We start from the raw sequence: 19,269 nt of genomic DNA, 5'->3' as shown, positions 1-19,269 counted from the left end.
TAGTCAGGCTTCCTACTAAGTTATGGTGAGAAGTTTTCAGTCTTTCTGTTTCATAAGTTTAAACCTAGAGTCACCCAGTGAAATTAAATAAAATACATGACGTCTTTTCTTTTTCTATTACTGGACTACTTCTGGTTTGTCAGTGAGGTCTGCTACTGCTGGACTGCCTTTGTTCCTGGCTCATTCAACTCTCCTTATGACTGACCCTTGTAGCTTCAGGGAAACTTAACTAGCTATGGTTTCCTTCTACATGTTTGCTGGTTTAACGTTTAGCTCTGTAGTTTAAAGCAGGCAACGTTGGCTTGCCTTGGTCACATTGAGTGAAGAGGAATTTCTTGGGATGCATATAAAATATATAATATAGTTACCGTATTTTCCAGCGTATAAGATGACTTTTTAACCCATGAAAATCTTCTCAAAAGTTGGGGGGTCGTCTTATACGCCCAGTCGTCTTACACGCCGGAAAATAGTGCATAAATCAATCGAGTGCCCCCGTTCTTGCAAAGCAACTTCAAGCCTCCTTAGTCCAGTCCCCCCTCCAACATGACTCTCCCTTCCCACCCCCAAGAGCCTCTAAGCCCCTTCCCCTCCCCCTTGCAAACGCCAGACCCCGGGAGCTCTTGCATTTATTCCAAAGGGTGGGTGGAAGGAAAAGCCCCTTTCGGCTCCGGCGTGGCTGCAAGTCAACGAGCTCGGGAAGGCATGCCCTCCCCTCTCACTGTGGAGGAAGCAGGGCAGGCTGGCGTCAGGCGGGAGCTGGCAGGGCAGTCCTGCGCACGCGCGCGCTCCCCGGCTGCTAAGGAGTGCTCGGGGAGCCGTGGCAGGCGCCTCACGCCCTTCCCTCGAGGCGGCACTGGCGGAGCCGTCCAGCGTCGGGCGGGAACCAGCAGGGCTTTGCACCATCTGCATCAGATGGGGCTGAATCGGGCTTGTGTCGGACACTTGGCAACTGGCATGTAAGTATTTTCCGGCGTATAAGACAAAAAATCTTGAAAATCTTCTCAAAAGTCGGGGGTCATCTTATACGCCCAGTCATCTTATACGCCGGAAAATACGGTAATGTATATAAATAACAAACTTCCTTTTTAATGCATATTTTTATTTAATCTTGTGGGGCCATTTTACTAGTTGACCCACCTGGCTTAAAGTAAACAGTATTTCTTTCATTTTCTTGCTTCAGCTATCTGTAACCCACGTCCCCCCCTCTCTCTCACACACAGACGTTGGCCAAGTCATACACACACACACACACACACACACACAGAGAAACACACAAATGTTGGCCAAGTCATAGATTACTGGATTTGTTTTTTCATGGTGTGAAGTAGCCAATTATCACACAAAGTGGGATATTAAAATCTGTTCAATCTGTATATACAAAAGGTATGCTCTGGGGACTAAATCACACATTGAGAGGCTCAATATACAAATTAGCATAGCTTTTATACCTTTTGGAAAACCAAGGCCCATGATCATTAGCAACCAATAGGCAACAAAGTTATATAAAGTAGAGGATTGCCTTCCCAGAAAGTGGGCTTATTACTAAAATAACCTCATCCTTCACTCCCTAACTGATAAAGCTAGCAATTAAGTATGTAAAACTTTTTAGCTAATTTATCTTGTAAGGTCCCAGTCCCTTACTTGAACTTTATCTTTATCTTCTTTATCTTTATTAGACTTATATACCGCCCTTCTCCCGTAGGACTCAGGGTGGTTCACAAGGTTTTTAAAATAACAATACAACAATTACAAAAATTAAGAACAGTTAAAATAATTACATTTAAACCTTGAATAAATATAAAACCCCAATTAAAATCCAATTAAAACCCCAATTAATAATCTCAGTCCAGGCCAGAAATCTCAAAGAGCCAAGTCTTCAAGTCCCAGCGGAATGAGCGAAGGTCAGGGGCAGTCCTGAGCTCTACGGGCAGCTGGTCCCAAAGGGCAGGCACGCCCACAGAGAAGGCCCTCCCCATGGGTGTTATCCGCCGGCAATCTTTTACCGGCAGTACCCTGAGAAGACCCTCCCTGTGGGAGCGCACAGGACGAAGGGAGCTTGATGCCAGCAGCAGGTGTTCCCTCAGATATCCTGGACCCAAGCCATTTATGGCTTTATAGGTCATCACCAGCACCTTGAATCTCACCCGGAGGGCAACCGGAAGCCAATGCAGCTCGCGGAGCAGAGGTGTTACATGGGAGTATCGGGAAACCCCCATCACAACCCGTGCGGCTGCATTCTGCACCAGCTGAAGCCTCCGAGTGGTCCTCAAGGGCAGCCCCATGTAGAGAGCGTTGCAGTAGTCCAATCGGGAGGTCACGAGTGCATGAGTGACTGTGGGCAGGGCATCTCAGTCCAGGTAGGGCTGCAACTGGCACACCAGGTGAACCTGGGCAAAGGCCCCCCTGGTCACGGCTCCTATATGGTCTTCAAAACTGAGCCGCAAATCCAGGAGGATGCCCAAGTTGCGAGCCCTATCGACGGGGGGGTAACACCTCACCCCCCATCATTAAAGGTGGAATGAACTGGTTCGTCCGAGATGCCAGTATGCACAGCCACTCAGTCTCGGCAGGATTGAGACGAAGCCTGTTTCTCCCCATCCAGACCCGGACCGCCTCCAGGCAACAGGACATCATGGCGAGGGCATCACTGGGTTGGTTTGGGGTGGAGAAAAAAAGTTGGGTATCATCAGCGTACTGATGATACCCAAACCCGAAACCACAAATGATCTCACCCAGCGGCTTCATATAGATGTTGAACAGGAGGGGCGAGAGAACCGACCCCTGAGGAACTCCACAAACGAGAGGCCTTGGGGCGGACCTCTGCCCTCCCGTCAACACCGACTGCGAGCGGCCCAGGAGATAGGAGGAGAACCACTGCAAAACAGTGCCTCCCACTCCCAAACCCCTGAGACGCTGCAGTAGGATACCATGGTCGATGGTATCAAAAGCCGCTGAGAGATCTAATAGAACTAGGACAGAGGAACAACCCCTGTCCCAAGCCCGCCAGAGATCATTCACCAGCGCGACCAATGCCGTCTCCATGCTGTACCCGGGCCTGAAACCCGATTGGTACGGGTCCAGATAATCAGTTTCCTCCAGGAACAGAGGAAGCTGATGCGCCACCACACTCTCAACAACCTTCACCAGGAAGGTTGAGAGACCGGACGATAGTTGTTTAAAATCGCTGGGTCCAGGGCAGGCTTCTTGAGAAAGGGTCTCACCACCGCCTCCTTCAAAGTGGCGGGGAAGACACCCTCACTCAAAGAGGCAGATATTACTGCCTGGAACCAGCTCCGTGTCTCCTCCCGAGCCACATAAATCAGCCAGGAGGGACATGGGTCCAATAAACAGGTAGTGGAACTCAGCCTCCCCATAATCCTGATTGATTGATTGTGATATCATATCAATCTAATCAGATAACCCAAGCAGAGACTTCTTGATCAAGCACTTTATTTGATTAAACTAAGCAGCTGGGTGGCAAACAGTCTGGAATGCTTGCAAAATTACATCCAGAAGTGCCAAACCTTAGAAAGTTAGTAGCATTGCTTTATAAACTTTGTTAGTGCAATGTTGCGTGGTTGAATGGAGAGACGGACACTTGAGCTGGGTATTGATTCTTTATTGAGGCAGAAATGAAGCTGGGGCAAAGGGGTTACCTGGCGTCTCTTTATACCTGCCCAGGTGAATGGTGACCAATAGATTTAAACCTGGGCTTCCCGCCAGTGCAGGTGGCCAATGGATTTAAACCCTGGCTTCCCTCCAGAGCTGACCATGCTCTGGGGCTGTCAACGACTCGCTCTATTCAGGCTTTCCCGCCAAAGCGGTTATAGCCTGGAGCTGTCCAGCCCCCTGCTGTGCTGACATTTCTGTGTATGCTTTAAAGGCATACACTACACCCCTTCCCCCATAGTGAGGAATTACCCTCTGTCATTCTGTCTCCATAACTATATACACTTATTTACAAAATTTACATATACAAAAGTTTACAATTGTTATTCCTCGGTTGCTCCTCCACCCCCCTAAGAACGCACATAGTCCGCGAGGTAGCTTGGAGCCTTGTGTGGCCTGCTTGATCTTCTTGGGACTAGTTCACCTGGTGGTGTGCTGCTATGTCTAGGCTCTCTTCCTTGTTGTGAATGTTGTGGTGGATTGTGGTGTGTGTGTGTGTGTGTGTGTGTGTTGCGGTGCCCGGGTTTTGTATTCTGCTGGGTTCTGGTGACTGCCTGGTTTCTCTGTCAGTCTCCTGCCTAGGGTGGGGTTGCCCTTGTGCCCCTCTGGTAACCCTCCTGGGTGTTTGCGTTTGTGTTTGTGTTGGCTCTTCCTCCTCCGCCCCCAGTGTGTCCTCTATAACCCTTTCAGGAGCCCTTTTCCTCAGCTGATCCAGGTGCCTTTTCCAAAGGAGTCCCCCCTCCACCCTTACTCTGTAGGAAAGGGGTCCTGTTCGCTCTAATATCTTCCCTGGCACCCATGGATGACCTGTGCTATAGTTCCTAGCCCAGATGGGGTCTCCTGTGTTGAAGCTTGTTTTGATGTTGGGGGTCCCGGTGTCTGCTGCTACCCTGTCTGGGTGAAGCCTGTCCAAAGTTGTTATGAGGCGTCTGCCCCATCTGAGCTCCGCTGGGCTTTTGCCTGTGGTGGTGCAGGGTGTTGCATGTTGGTGTAGGAGGAATGTGGCTAGTCTTTGTTTCCAATTTCCCTGTACTATGCACTTGAGGGCATCCTTTGTCGTCCGCACGAATCGTTCTGCCAATCCGTTACTGGCAGGGTGGAAGGGAGCCGAGGTGGCGTGCCTAATCCCCAAGGTCCTCAGGAACACCTGGAAATCTGAGGAGGTAAATTGTGTTCCATTATCTGACACGATTACATCAGGCAGCCTATGTGTAGCAAACATCCCTCTCAATGCTTGAATGGTTCCTGCCGAGGTCATGTTGCCCACAGGCACCACCTCCAGCCATTTAGAATGGCTGTCTACTGCAACCAGAAATGTGTGGCCCTGGAATGGGCCTGCATAGTCTATATGCACTCTGGACCATGGTGAGTGTGTCTCCTCCCACTTGTGGACTGGTGCGTGTGGTTGTTCTGGCCGTGTCCTCTGGCATGTGTAACACCCTGCTACTAGTCCTTCTATTTCCTTGTCTAATCCTGGCCACCACAGGTAGCTCCTTGCCAGGGCTTTCATCCTTACTATTCCTGGGTGGCCTTTGTGTAATGACTGGAGAACTCTTTCTCTGAGCCTCGTGGGGATGATGACTCTACTTCCCCACAATAGGCATCCTTTGTGTGTGGACAGTTCATGCCTTCTGGAGAAGTAAGCAGTGAACTCTTGCCCTGGTGATTTGTCCTGCCACCCACTGCTCACCCATGATTGAACCCTGCTCAGAACCTTGTCCATGGGGGTCTCTGTGCAAAATTGGGGTAACTGAGGGGCATTCCCAAGGGGCATTCTGGCAGTTCCTGTATTGCCAGTATTTGGACAGCTGGTGCTGGGTCTGGCTCAGTGTCCCTTAGGGGAAGCCTGCTGAGGCCATCGGCGTGCCCCATCTCTTTGCCCGGCCTGTGTACCAATTTGCATGAGTAAGCGGACAGGAATATGGACCAGCGTAACATCCGGGGTGACAGGATCTGCGGTGTCTGCTTCTCTGTTGTAAATAACCCTAATAATGGCTTATGGTCTGTATAGATCAGGAACTTCCTACCATAAAGGTAGTCATGAAATTTCTTTACCCCAGCAACCACTGCCAGTGCCTCCTTGTCTATCTGGGCGTAGTTGCGCTCAACAGCTGACAGGGTCCTGGAGTAATAGACAATGGGGGCCTGAGTTCCATCCTCCCTTAAATGGCTGAGAACTGCCCCGATCCCATAAGGGGATACATCGCAAGCAAGGCAGACTGGCTGATCCTCCCTGAAGTGGGTGACTGTGGCATTGCCTGCTAACAGGTTCTTCAGTGTTTTGTATGTGTTAGCTGTGTATCAGTCCAGTTCCAGGATGCTTGCTTGTCAAGCAACCTGTGTAGGGGTTCTGCAATAGTGGCCTTGTGTGGCAGGAATGCATGGTAAAAGTTGAGGAGGCCCAGGAATGCCTGCAACTCAGACTTGTTTTGGGGAGTGGGGGCTTCCTTGATGGCCCTGACTTTGGATGCCGAAGGGTGGATGCCTTGAGCATCAATCCTGAACCCCAGGAACTCTGTCTCAGTTACCCCAATTTTGCACTTCTCCCTTTTGAGTTTTAACCCTGCACCCCTGAACCTCTCAAGTACTGCCTTCAATCGGGCTGCCAGTACGTCCTCGGAGCTGGCTGCGATCAGGATGTCATCGAAATAGGGGCAAACCCCTGGTATTCCCTTGAGGGTCCTTTCCATCACCTCCTGGAATATTCCAGGAGCCACGCTGACCCCGAACTGCAACCGGTCTACCCAGAACACCCCTTTGTGTGTGATGATTGTTTGTGCTCTAGCAGCCCCTGGGTCTATCGGCAGCTGCTGATAAGCTTGGGCGAGATCCAGTTTAGCGAACACCGACCCGCCTTGCAGGGACGCCAGAATGCTGTTTACCGCAGGAACCGGGTAAGAGTGAGCGCTCAGAGCCCGGTTGATCGTCCCCTTATAGTCGGCGCAAGTTCTAATTTCGCCGTTTGCCTTGAGCGGTGTTACGATGTGGGTTTCCCATTCCACTCCATCGACTGGCGTTAGCACCCCCTGGTCTACCAGCTTATCCAATTCCCGCTCTATCTTGTGTTTTAGCGCGAACAGAACCCTCCTGGCTTTCATTCTAATGGGTTGCACCTGGGGGTCTAACGTAAATGAAATTGGGGGACCCGTGTACCTTCCCAGCTGCCTGTCGAACACGTCCGCAAAATCCTTGCAGACTGCTTCCAGGGAAAGGCAGCTCCGTGTCTGGTGAATTACCGTGATTCCGATGCCCAGCGCGTTGAACCACCCTAACTCCACAAGGCTGGTCCGCTGGCCCTCGATGACCAGCACACTCAATTTGCCCTCGAACCCTTTGTACTGAACCCTCACCAACGCCTCCCCCTGGATGTTAATGGGTGAATTTTGAAAGTCAGAGAGGGTCAGTCTGGATGGCCTCAAGGGAACCCGTTGACCGCTCCGTTTGCAAATCTCCTTAAACGTTCTGGCGGAGATGATGGACATGGCTGACCCTGAGTCCAGTTCCATTGTGCAGGGGACCCCTTGCAGCTTCACCCTCAATTTTATTTTCGGGGTTAGCGCCGCTGGAGCCCCTGTTAAATGAACATTCGGCCGTCCCGCCGTGTGGCTGACCGACTGTCCCGGCAACTGCTCCCCGGTACCTGTAGTGAACTGGAACTCTGCCTCCACCTCGTGCAGGCTATCCCGCTGCCTGCTCCTGCAGACCGCCGTGATGTGTCCGGTTTTTCCGCAAGCCCGACACTTGGCCGACTTGAAACGGCAGGTAGACCGGGGATGCTGTCCTCTGCAGCTGGCGCAACGGGTAGACCGGGAGCTGTTCGTGCCGCAGCCAGAACACTGGGTAGACCGGGGTTGTCTGCAGCCGCTGTGCTGGGTAGACCGGGGGCCACAACCACAATGTTGGGTAGACCGGGGCCAATTCGCACTGTAGCCGTGGAGTTGGGTAGACCGGGGGCCGTTCGCTCTGCACCTGCACTCCTGGCTTCTTGCGTCTGCCGCGGCTGGTCTTGGCTCCCTCACGTTGTCCTGGTTGGAGGTGACTGGTCGCTGCTGTCGGTTGATGGCGTCCACTTCCAATTCTGCCCCGTCCACGTCGCCGCAACCGCTCAACAGGTGGATAGACTCGCCTTCCCTCGCGTCGGACTCCTCAGCCGTGTCCCAGGCTAGGAATTCCTCTTGGACATCCCTCAGGGTCAGTTTCTGTTTAGCAAAAATTTTCTGGCGCAGCTTCCTGTCCCCTCAGCCCACAGACGATCCGGTCCCGCAGCCGGATCTCTAAATTCTCGAAATTACAGAGGCCGCTGGTCCCGCTTCTCGAAACGATATCGCCAGGCGATCTTGGACGTCTCGGGCTTGAAATGCTCAGTTAGTTTTGCCAACAACTCGTTGTAACCGACGGAGTGGATGTCATCGGGTGCGCAGAGACCAACCACCAGCTGGTAGGTTTCCATGCCACAGCTGCAGAGTAGTGCCACTGCTCTCTGCCGGTCATCCTTCACCCCGTTCGCCCGTAGGAAGCACTCGAGCTGCCCCACGAACGCTTCCCACTCCTCCAGGCGGTTGCTATGGAAAAGGGGATACTGACCCAGTTGTGCCATTCCGCCATCTCGGTCGTCCAGCGTCTGGATCCGGGGCTGCCGGTTGGATTCCGTCCGCGGCTAGCGTTGTCCGGTGCAGGATCCCACCTTCGTCACCAGTGCAATGTCGTGTGGTTGAACGGAGAGATGGACACTTGAGCTGGGTATTGATTCTTTATTGAGGCAGAAATGAAGCTGGGGCAAAGGGGTTACCTGGCGTCTCTTTATACCTGCCCAGGTGAATGGTGACCAATAGATTTAAACCTGGGCTTCCCGCCAGTGCAGGTGGCCAATGGATTTAAACCCTGGCTTCCCGCCAGAGCTGACCATGCCCTGGGGCTGTCAACGACTCGCTCTATTCAGGCTTTCCCACCAAAGCGGTTATAGCCTGGAGCTGTCCAGCCCCCTGCTGTGCTGACATTTCCGTGTATGCTTTAAAGGCATACACTACAGTTAGCCAATGAAAATCAGACAACAGAGTCATTACAACATAAGGAAGACATCAATCATTCTTGTATACTCCCTTATTCCCTCTTTTAGTACATTGCATCCATGTACCTGGAAAGTCAATACAACCCAGGTGGCCAGAAAGGCCCAACAGAGACTCCACTTCCTCAGGGTCTTGCGGAAGAACAGGGTAGAACAACAACTAATGACCTTCTTTTACCGGCCTACTATAGAGAGTGTCCTCTCGCATTGTATTGTGGTTTGGTATGCTGGCCTGACAGCCGCAGATAAGAAGATATTACAGAAGGTGGTGAGCACAGCACAAAACACTCTTCCAAGGCTCGCTGCCTTGGAAGAGTGAGGAAAATTCTCAGAGACGACTCACACCCTGGTTGATACCTCTTTATTCTCCTACCATCAGGTAGGAGATACAGAAGTATAGGCAGCCGTACCAACAGGCTGAAGAACAGCTTCTATCCATGGGCTGTCAGGCTCTTGAACAGGAACTAACTCTATGTATGATTGACTTGCAAGGCTGGTGTCTTGTGCAATTAGCTCACATGGTGTAACAAGATGGTGCGTTTGTTGTCACTGTGAGTTGTGGGGTGGGGCACGAAGGGAGGCTCAGCCAATCTCACTGTACACATGTTGTACTTTGATAATAAAGGTTCATTCACATGTTTCCCATGCTTGTATGAAATTTCCCTGGTGCAAAAGCTGATTACAGAAAGCAAGAAAGCAACAGTTAGACTAAACAATTTCCCTTTGTTCCAGTTACAGAACCCTTCATATCTTAAGCATGCACAGAGTACATAAATTCCAGTGAGAGATGTGTCAATATCTAAATATTAGACAAAAGGCTTTATTACACTATATAAATCTAAGTGATCTGATTTTACCAATCACAGATATATATACCAAACACTGCAGAGGAAAGGCATCTTAAGATAGTAGATTTGTTATCCCCTTATTTATTTATTTATTTGTTTACTTAATCACATTGATTTATCTCCTCAAATTATTAAAAAGGCAATTCATAAATCATACGAATGTATAAAGTATATAAAACTACAAAATATGTAAATATTTATATAAATGTATATAAATACATATATCATAACTACTTCTGCATAAATTCATTTCTTTTTAATGCAGCAATATATTTTTTAAAAGTATAATGTTAAAGCACTCACCGACTTTGTGGCTTCAAGCTGCAAACCACGGCTTATCAAGTTTGACTCATAGACTTGTCTCTTCCTCTGTTAAAATTGGTTAAAATTGTGAAACTTTTTTATGATTCATATCTTTCAAAAGAAATGAAAACATTTTAACAAAAATAAAATATTATTTCAACTACCGTATATACTTGAGTATAAGCCGAATTTTTCAGCCCACTTTTTGGGCTGAAAAATTCCACTTCGGCTTATACTCCAGTCAGCAAAAAAACTTACCGAGGACTTGTGCGCGGCCGAGGCTTTGGTGCTTCCGGGATCGCGTGCACCTCTCCCAAGCCACCGCCGTCCGGAGACCTGCCGAAGTTTGGGGAGGTTTGGGGAGGTGCGCGCCTCCCCAAACCTCCCCAAACGTCGGCAGGTCTCCGGACCTCCGCGCCCTGCCTGCCTGCTTCTTTCCGCAGCGGAAAGAAGCAGGCAGGCAGGGCGCGGAGGTCCGGAGACCTGCCGACGTTTGGGGAGGTTTGGGCACCTCCCCAAACCTCCCCAAACGTCGGCAGGTCTCCGGACTTCCGCGCCCTGCCTGCCTGCTTCTTTCCGCAGCGGAAAGAAGCAGGCAGGCAGGGCACGGAGGTCCGGAGACCTGCCGACGTTTGGGGAGGTTTGGGCACCTCCCCAAACCTCCCCAAACGTCGGCAGGTCTCCGGACATCCGCGCCCTGCCTGCCTGCTTCTTTCCGCAGCGGAAAGAAGCAGGCAGGCAGGGCGCGGAGGTCCGGAGACCTGCCGACGTTTGGGGAGGTTTGGGGAGGTGCGCGCGCACCTCCCCAAACCTCCCCAAACTTCGGCAGGTCTCCGGACGGCGGCGGCTTGGGAGAGGTGCGCGCGATCCTGGAAGCACCGAAGCCTCGGCCGCGCGCAAGTCCTCCGTAAGCTCCGGGCGGTCACTTGCTTCGCGTCTCCTGAGGGAAGGGGGGGGCGACTGGAGCGGCCGTGTTTCCTCGCCTGCTGGGCGCCGCGATTTGCCCGGGGAACGCGCGGGCCCCGAATGGCAGCGTGGAGCGAGGAAGCGGACAGCCAGGGCTTCCCCGAGAGCCGCGGCCACACAGGGTATTCCTGTGTATTCAGGCTTGCAAAATGGCGGATCGAGCCTGTGCTGGCGGCGGAGGCTTGCAGAACGGCGGATCGGCTTATACTCGAGTCAATAACTTTTTCCAGTTTTTGGGGGTGAAATTGGGGGTCTCGGCTTATACTCGAGTCGGCTTATACTCAAGTATATACGGGTAATTTTATTTATCACTGAAACAAAATTTAAAATTTAGCCTTCAGCAATTAATGCAGAGATAAGCAACCAAGAACTTCTGTTGTCAAAATTAAATAAAATTTGAATTACTAGATTTATTTAGTAAAACTAGTCAATAAAAATTGATTTAATTATAAAATTAGATTTTTTAAAACGGAATTTTTGCTATAGCCATTGAACACAATTTTGAATTTGCCCATAATCATGATATATAAAAGCACTTCTTTTTTTCTTCATTTGCATCTTTCTTTCATTAGCTGTTACAGAGTTTGTAGCAAACCACCATTGGCAGTTGTGATAAAGACAGTCAACATTTGCTTTAATTACCTTCCAAACCAGGATTCTAATAAAGTTGGTTTAAAATTTTGACTTGTAGAAAAAGAACAAACCATGTTTCTCATTTCAAAGATATAGTAGAAGAAGCATGAGGACTAGCAGCAGCAGAAGTGAAAGAGGAAGAAGCAGAAGCTGAGCAAATAAAGAGAGAAGAATAGAATGAAGAACCATACGAAGAAGCCCTTACCATTATATATAACTTTTTGTTTTTTCTCCCCAAGCTGATGGTGAGGATTGCAATACATCTTGAAACCATATCAGTATTATGTAACTATTACTTCCCTATTGGTATTTCATTTGATCACATCTTAGAGGTGGCTCTGATAATCTTAAATGGGATTTAATATTGAGGAAAAAATAAGCATAGTTCAGGGATTTAATTGCAGTTTCTGACACCAGAGTAAAAATGGTTGAAAATATGTTTAATTTGGTCACTTGCAAAGAGGTTTTGGAGACCCATCCCTATTTCCATGCTATTAACAGTATTCCGTACTGTTTAGGAACAAAATATCAAAGGAAATATAAGGGTTAACACAGGAAGGAACAACACATTGCCACTTATATTCATCTCAAAACACTCAAGTGCCTCTCCTGATGTACCGTCTGATTTGAGAAGCTGATAGTTTCTGCAACTGCTGCATTAAAATGTTGGCTTTATGCATGTCTAAACTTTATATGGCTGGGTAGACTTTTAAAGAGTTATGAAAAGCAGAACAGATGGTTTCTATCCAGAACCTACTTTATTTAAATATCTCAACAGCTTTCTGTTCTTCATTTTCCATATCAAATTAGAGACTGGGTAAAAGCAGCAATCTCTTCTCAGGTGTATTATATCACAGTATGGTGGCTGTGGCTATTCTCCTCAACCTGTATCAAGATTTAAAGCATAGGACAGCCATCACAAGTGCAAATGTCAAACTCTCTGTAATAGAATTTAGTGGTGGATTAGACTGATGCTGATTCTTTGCTAGTTGTTTCACTTCCTACAAATGTTCCTCCTGCTCCTGCCATCATGAAAATACACATACTCACTTCTCCTCCTCCTGCAGTCATATTTTTCTGGTTTGGACACAAAAATGTTTTATGTGTTGTTCTAAAGAGGTATGAAGCCAAATTGCTTATTTATTGATTCAAAAATCCAATGAATAAAGTGACAAGGTTTTGTGTAGAGAGTTCCCATGCTAAAAGAATTAATGGTAATTCTGCAAAATAATAGTGAAAAAATACTACCATGTTTATTTTCATTGTGCTTTTTGTTTGTCAGTAATACATGTACCTTAATTTAAGAGGTCACTGTGAATTTACTTAGTTGAAGGATTGCTTCACCCTTATTGCAACTTGCAACCATATGACAGTGACAATGTTTCCATATGAATGTACTTATTTTAAAATATGAAATTAGAAACAAAATAGATGCAACATTTTTATCTTGATGTTTTAATATGGCTTAATACTGTTCCATTTAAAACATAAAACTTGTCTATCTAGAATCTGGATTGGTTCACCTTTTGTGGGCTTTCCAAAACATTGATAAGACTGCTATTTCAGAAATCCTTTGATGAATGAAGGTCATTTATGATTATTTGTAGGACTGATATTTCAAGTAATTAAATTATTATATTTTGAAATATTATATCATGGATGTTATATTGTTTATTGCTTCTATGAATGTTCATTATAACTTTACCATGGATATTTTAATGCTATCTTTATTGTGGACATTTTAGTTGTTAATACCTTAGGTGTTGTTAATAATTGGAATTTTAAATGATTATTTTGCTATGGTAATTTTGGATCTAATGTAAGCTGCCATGACTCTATGATTCAGCAGCATATAAAGCCAAAAAATGAATAAATATAATATTTTAGCCACAAACAAGCCAAATTAATAAAAATGAAAAGCCTGCATGTATAAAATTACCTAAATTTCACAATGTGCTAATGCAATATTTAGATTGTTCCCATTTTTGAAAAGCTAAAAAAAAATAAGGGACAATACAATAGTTCTATATAGTTATCAAAATCAGTGGAATTTTCTAAAGGTTGAATTACATTTTTTCCCATTGTAGACCTGGTCTGAAACTTGCTATAGTAAATGTTTGCATCAGAAATGTTTTGCAGCTTTCCTTAGGGCACAACATTACAGTCCTAAATAAAACTAAAACCGAATGTTAGATTTTATCATTTAATCCATTCTGACTTCAAGATTCTAATGCAAAATAGGATGCTGATCCGAGTATACATACTGATGCAGCTGACTTAGTGATATTTGAGCCTTTTTATTTCCCCATTTTAGCTTTAATAATGACTGACTTGAATAGAATCATATGGAATTTTCATTATTCTGAATTTGAATGGAAAAAAACATGTGGCTGAACTACTCTTTTCATGCCAAAGAATTCCTGGCCATGGAAAGAGAGAAATATGATTCCTTTGGGGCAAAGTTTAACGTTGTTTGGCTAATCTTTACATATTACTGCAATATATGTGTGCATTTTGCTTCACTGACTTGCTATTTTTGTTCTTTTTTGTCCATTCTTGTTTTAAATATACATACTTATTGTTTATAAAAAAAATGAAGAGAAATACTGTATTCTGGATTGTTTGATTTCATTCTTCTTTTTTAATCTTGACATTTAAATATGCATTTTGACTTGGTTCAATCCCAAGAAAGCTATGGAACATTGAATTGTGATAGATCAAATCCTCCTCCTGTCTGAAATTATATAAGTGTTATTAAATCTTACTCATCTTGGTGGAGTTGGGACAGACCAAAAATGAACTCTTTTAGAAATTATCAGAATCTTAAGAGGAATCTATCTAAATTAACGGATTAAGTAAATCCAGATTAAGTAAATATTAAAGCTTTATCAATAGCAGCATCAAATAGAAAGCAATTCATACCTTTTGCTTTTTATGAAAACTCTTTTGACTTTCCTTTTTGCTTTCATCTTCATATACTAAGATAAAGTCAACTTTTCTTTGGCCATCATTAAAATACAGAGAGTCAGAATTCAGGTCAAACTCTACCTGGAAAGAACATATTTGTTGAATATTACACATATTTCTGTATCCATCTTTATCTTCTCTATATAAATATTAATATACCTAATGGAATTCGGGAATAAAAATATATGTGGTTGAATAGCTTAGGATAGCAAAAGTAGGCTAGCAGAGTCCTAGAGAGAGATGTCTGAAAAACATGTCAGACTCCCAAATATTGTAGTCTATACTGAGGATGTTAATATTTCAGCCAAATATATGTTGAGTCGGTCTTCACAGTGGAATAAATAGAAAACAAAACAAGTTTTCCATCTAATATTTGATTAGCTTACTCAAATACATATATCATATGGATTTCGAAATTTTCCAAGCATGAAAAAATATGTTATCAATAATTTTTTTGAGTATTGTGAACTGAGTACAAATCATCTATGTTTCTGAGATTCTAGTCAAATGTTACAACTAAATTCTAATTCCTTACTAGATTCCGACAAAATACAATTGTTTGTGTGGCATTGTTACATAAACCTGCAACAAAGTCAAATGAAAGTAAATGTAATTACTCTTATTGTCCAAGACTTGAGAAGAGAATAGGCTGGTGAAGGAGAGGCAGAAATTATTACATCATTTGCTCAGAGCTAGTTCTTGCTGCTGGATCCTAGTTACTTGCCTAGATCAAACAGGTTATTGCATTTGCATTCAATGTCCATTTGAGATGGCTGAATTCCAATGTACAAGAATGGGCAGAGGCAACTTTCAATTGTAGTTTATTGCTACTGTATTAAACTTTGTATGTTGCATGTTCTGGGTTTAAAAAAGAAAGGTGTTGTGCACTATGAGTATTTTTCCTGGTTTGATTTTTCAGTTTTTAAATGCAAATTGTAAATATTATGTTGATTATGCTAAATTTTGCTGAATTTGCATGATGGCTCAGTGGTAAAGATGCTGAGTTTGTCAGCTGAAAAGCTGACAGCCCATGTTCGAGACCTGAGAGTCGCACAATGGGGTGAACTCCCGTTCCTGCCCCAGCTCTTGCCCATTAACAGTTCAAAAGCATGCAACTTCAAGTAGATTAATAGGTATCACTTTGATGGGAAAGTAATATAATATATAATTCGGTGGGCATATGAGCAATACAAAAACATAAAAGTAGCCCAATGCCATATGTGGTTTCTGGCTAAAAGAAGATCTTTTGGTGTTCTTGCATGCCTTGAGAAATTTTTTGAATAAACATTTTTTTAAAGTAGCTTAAGTTAAATTATGGACTACAGTTCTTCAAACAGTAGTGATAGCCATATATCTAAATGTCTTTATTTAAATTTATATACCTGCCTATCTCATATGAGACTGGGTGGCTAGTAATGATTAAAAACCATATAAACAAAAAAACCCCATATAAACTATTATGTATTAGGCTTAAATAAACAACTAAAGCATTGTATAAGAGTCACCACCAGGAGGCATTGAACTGTAACTGTTTTGGTGAGAAGCAGTTTCGGCAGGAAACAGAGGTTCAATCTGATTGGTCGGCTGTGTACCTGGCCAGGTACTGGCCAGGTATATAAAGAGTGCAGGTAACCCCTATTCCCCAGTACGGTCACTTCCACCTAATAAAGAGCTGTTATGCTGTACTCATCGGCCTGGCAACCTTCCTACTCTCCAGACCCCACTACACAACAGTGGCGATGAAGGTGGGATCCTGCTTTGCCTTAAAGAGCTGAATTCATGAGGGGATGGCTTCACACACTGGAGGAAAGAGGCATCTTTCCCCCCCTTCTACGGCTGGCTAGTCACCACGCTAGCGGCCACACATACTCAGAACCAAGTGTCTGAGTCGGCGGAGCAGGATCCAAGAACAAGAGGAAGAAGATGCCAAAGGTCAGCCAGCCCAGAGAATTCGACATCCGCCATCCCGAACGATGGCCATCACACCTGGGGCAAGTTGAGAACTATCTCTGGGTGAACCAAATCGCCGAGGATGGCCTAAAAGCGGCGACCTTGCTTTGCATAAGTGGGCTTGCCATATTCAATTTGGCCGAAAGCCTATTTGCACCGACACCAATCGAAACCATCTCATACAGAGACCTTACGAAAGAGCTGAATGGACATTTCAAGCCCCAAATGTCTGATTTGGCCTGGCGGTTCCGTTTTGACCAGAGAGTGCAACAGCCAGGCGAATCTGCGTCCGAGTTCATCACAGCCTTGTGACAGGCTGCCTGCCTCTACAAGTTTTCCAACCTGGACAAGAGACTCCGGGACAGGCTTGTGTGCAGCCTAAGAGACAAGCGACTGCAACAGAGGCTTTTCGCAAGGCCCGAGTTAACTCTCCAAGATGCTCAAGATGAGATCTTGGCTGACGAGGTGGCAGGAGGTGTGGTGCAAGTGGTACAGACTCCCCTGCCCAGCAGCCCAGAGGAAGCAATACACTATGAAGGCGCTACATACAGCAAGCACGCAGCCGAGGAAGAAACTGACATCGACCAGATCCAGTGAAAAATGGAACAACGGGATCGACGACGCGAGCACAGGGAGAGCCAGCAGAAGGCAGCTCCCTCCCCAAAATGCAGAGGCTGCGGTGGCAACCACACGTGGGTGAGCTGCAAGTTCCAGTCGGCCACGTGTTGGGCCTGCGGGAAATCAGGCCACATTGCAGCGGTCTGCTGTAGCCGTTTCCGAGGGCCTACCCAAGCGACAGTTGGAGAACTCATCATGGAAAGGTACCGGGGCCCGGAGCTCGACAAGAGTGGGGTTTTTCGAAAGCCGGAGGGCCATCTGCCGAACCAGGGCCTGCCGGCCGCTTAAACCCAAACTAAAATTGGAAGTCCATTTACAAGGCATTCCTTGTATGGAGCTAGACTCCGGCTCTGCAGTCTTGATTATTTCCAATGAGACGTTTAAACTTGTTGGCGGCCAGAGCAAGCAGTGGGTTAAATTGAGGCCCTCCAGTATCATGTTAACTGATTTCCAAAATGCCCCAGTAAAAGTTAAGGGGGAGGCCACTCTTTCCGTGCAGTTTAAGAGGTTTCAGGGGCACTTGGATGTTATCGTAGTCAAAGGTTGTAGAACAAGTTTAGTTGGGTTGGACTGGTTTGAGGCATTGGGCATTGTAATATCTGGCATCCACAGAATGCAGGGAAACAACATCAAATCTGTCTGCAAAGAGTTTGCAGATGTATTCGATAGTAAGCTGGGGAGGTACACAGGGCCTCCCATTTCATTTAAATTAAACCCCAGTGTCTTACCCATTAGAATTAAACCCAGGAGAGTCCCCTTCGCACTCAAACACAAAATTGAAAATTGAAAAAGAGCTAGACAAAATTGAAAAAGAGCTAGACAAACTTGGGTATTCACAGGGTGGCAGGATAAAAGTCCAGGCCCGGAATTCCAAGCGTATTTCTTAAGGAGGCATGAATTGTCTGCACATAAAGGATGCCTGTTGTGGGGTAGTAGGGTTATTATACCATCAACACTGAGAGAGAGAGTTCTGCAGTCTCTACATGAAGGGCACCCTGGCATAGTTCGCATGAAGGCTTTAGCAAGGAGCTACTTTTGGTGAAGAAGAACTAAAGAGCCTCTTGTTGCAGGTGAAGAAGGAGAGTGCAAAACTTGGGTTGAAACTTAACATTAAGAAAACCAAGATCATGGCATCTGGCCCTCTCAATTCCTGGCAAATAGATGGGGAAGAAATGGAGGTAGTGACAGATTTTATTTTCCTGGGCTCCAAGATCACTGCAGATGGGGACTGTAGCCAAGAAATTAAAAGACGCTTGCTCCTGGGGAGGAAAGCCATGGCAAATCTAGACAGCACACTAAAAAGCAGAGACATCACCCTGTCAACAAAAGTGCGTATAGTCAAGACTATGGTCTTCCCAGTTGCAATGTATGGCTGTGAAAGTTGGACCATAAGAAAGGCTGAGCGCCAAAGAATTGAGGCCTTTGAACTATGGTGCTGGAGAAGACTCCTGCGAGTCCCTTGGACTGCAAGGCGATCAAACCGGTCAGTCCTAGAGGAGATCAATCCTGACTGCTCTTTAGAAGGCCAGATCCTGAAGCTAAAACTCAAATACTTTGGCCACCTAATGAGAAGGAAGGACTCACTGGAGAAGAGCCTAATGCTGGGAAAGATCGAGGGCAATAGAAGAAGGGGACGACAGAGAATGAGGTGGCTGGATGGAGTCACTGAAGCAGTAGGCGTGAGCTTAAATGGACTCCAGAAGATGGTAGAGGACAGGAAGGCCTGGAGGAATGTTGTCCATAGGGTCGCGATGGGTCGGACACGACTTCGCAGCTAACAACAACAACTTTTGGTGGCCAGGGTTAGATAAGGCAGTGGAAGAGTAGGTACATGGGTGCTACACTTGTCAAAGGTCCAGACCTGAGATGCCCCAAGTGCCTGTCCACAAATGGGAGGCAACACATACACATATCTTTATATGAACTATATGACAAATTTTATAACAATAATGAGTTAGTACCTACCATTTCAGGCATATGAAGAGCTTGCTGGCCAGGAATTGTTCCATAATTGGGAATAACAATTTGTTCCAGTTCTTCTAAGACTAAAAGAAAGAACTCCCATAAAAATACATTTGAGTATAGCATTCAGGTAAATGTAGATTCTATTTGGGAGGAAGTCAAATTTCATGGATTGCCCATTTATATCTATCATGGAGAATTAAGATGATCACTTAGTTACACAACTGAACCTCAATTTTCCTAGCCCTGGATGCAACTTTAATCTGGAGGAAAATGAAATGGATCAAC

The 19,269-nt window shown here is 45.9% G+C and overlaps 1 protein-coding gene across 1 annotated transcript in view; it reads right to left on the bottom strand.

Annotated features, from left to right (window-relative positions):
• Positions 1–19,269, bottom strand: part of ANO6 (anoctamin 6) — a 164,563-nt gene that overhangs the window by 110,166 nt on the left and 35,128 nt on the right. Inside the window, exons 2-4 of the mRNA XM_081330946.1 lie at positions 18,985–19,064; positions 14,407–14,532; positions 9,886–9,951 (exon numbers count right to left, since the gene is read on the bottom strand). Coding sequence (XP_081187072.1) covers positions 9,886–9,951; positions 14,407–14,532; positions 18,985–19,064 — 272 coding nt within the window. The remainder of the gene's footprint in view (positions 1–9,885; positions 9,952–14,406; positions 14,533–18,984; positions 19,065–19,269) is intronic.

Source organism: Vipera berus (assembly GCF_964194415.1).
Source record: "Vipera berus genome assembly, chromosome: 6".
NCBI lineage: Eukaryota > Metazoa > Chordata > Lepidosauria > Squamata > Viperidae > Vipera > Vipera berus.
The sequence above is the reverse complement of the archived record's forward strand: the minus strand, read 5'-3'. Positions and strand labels throughout refer to the sequence as shown.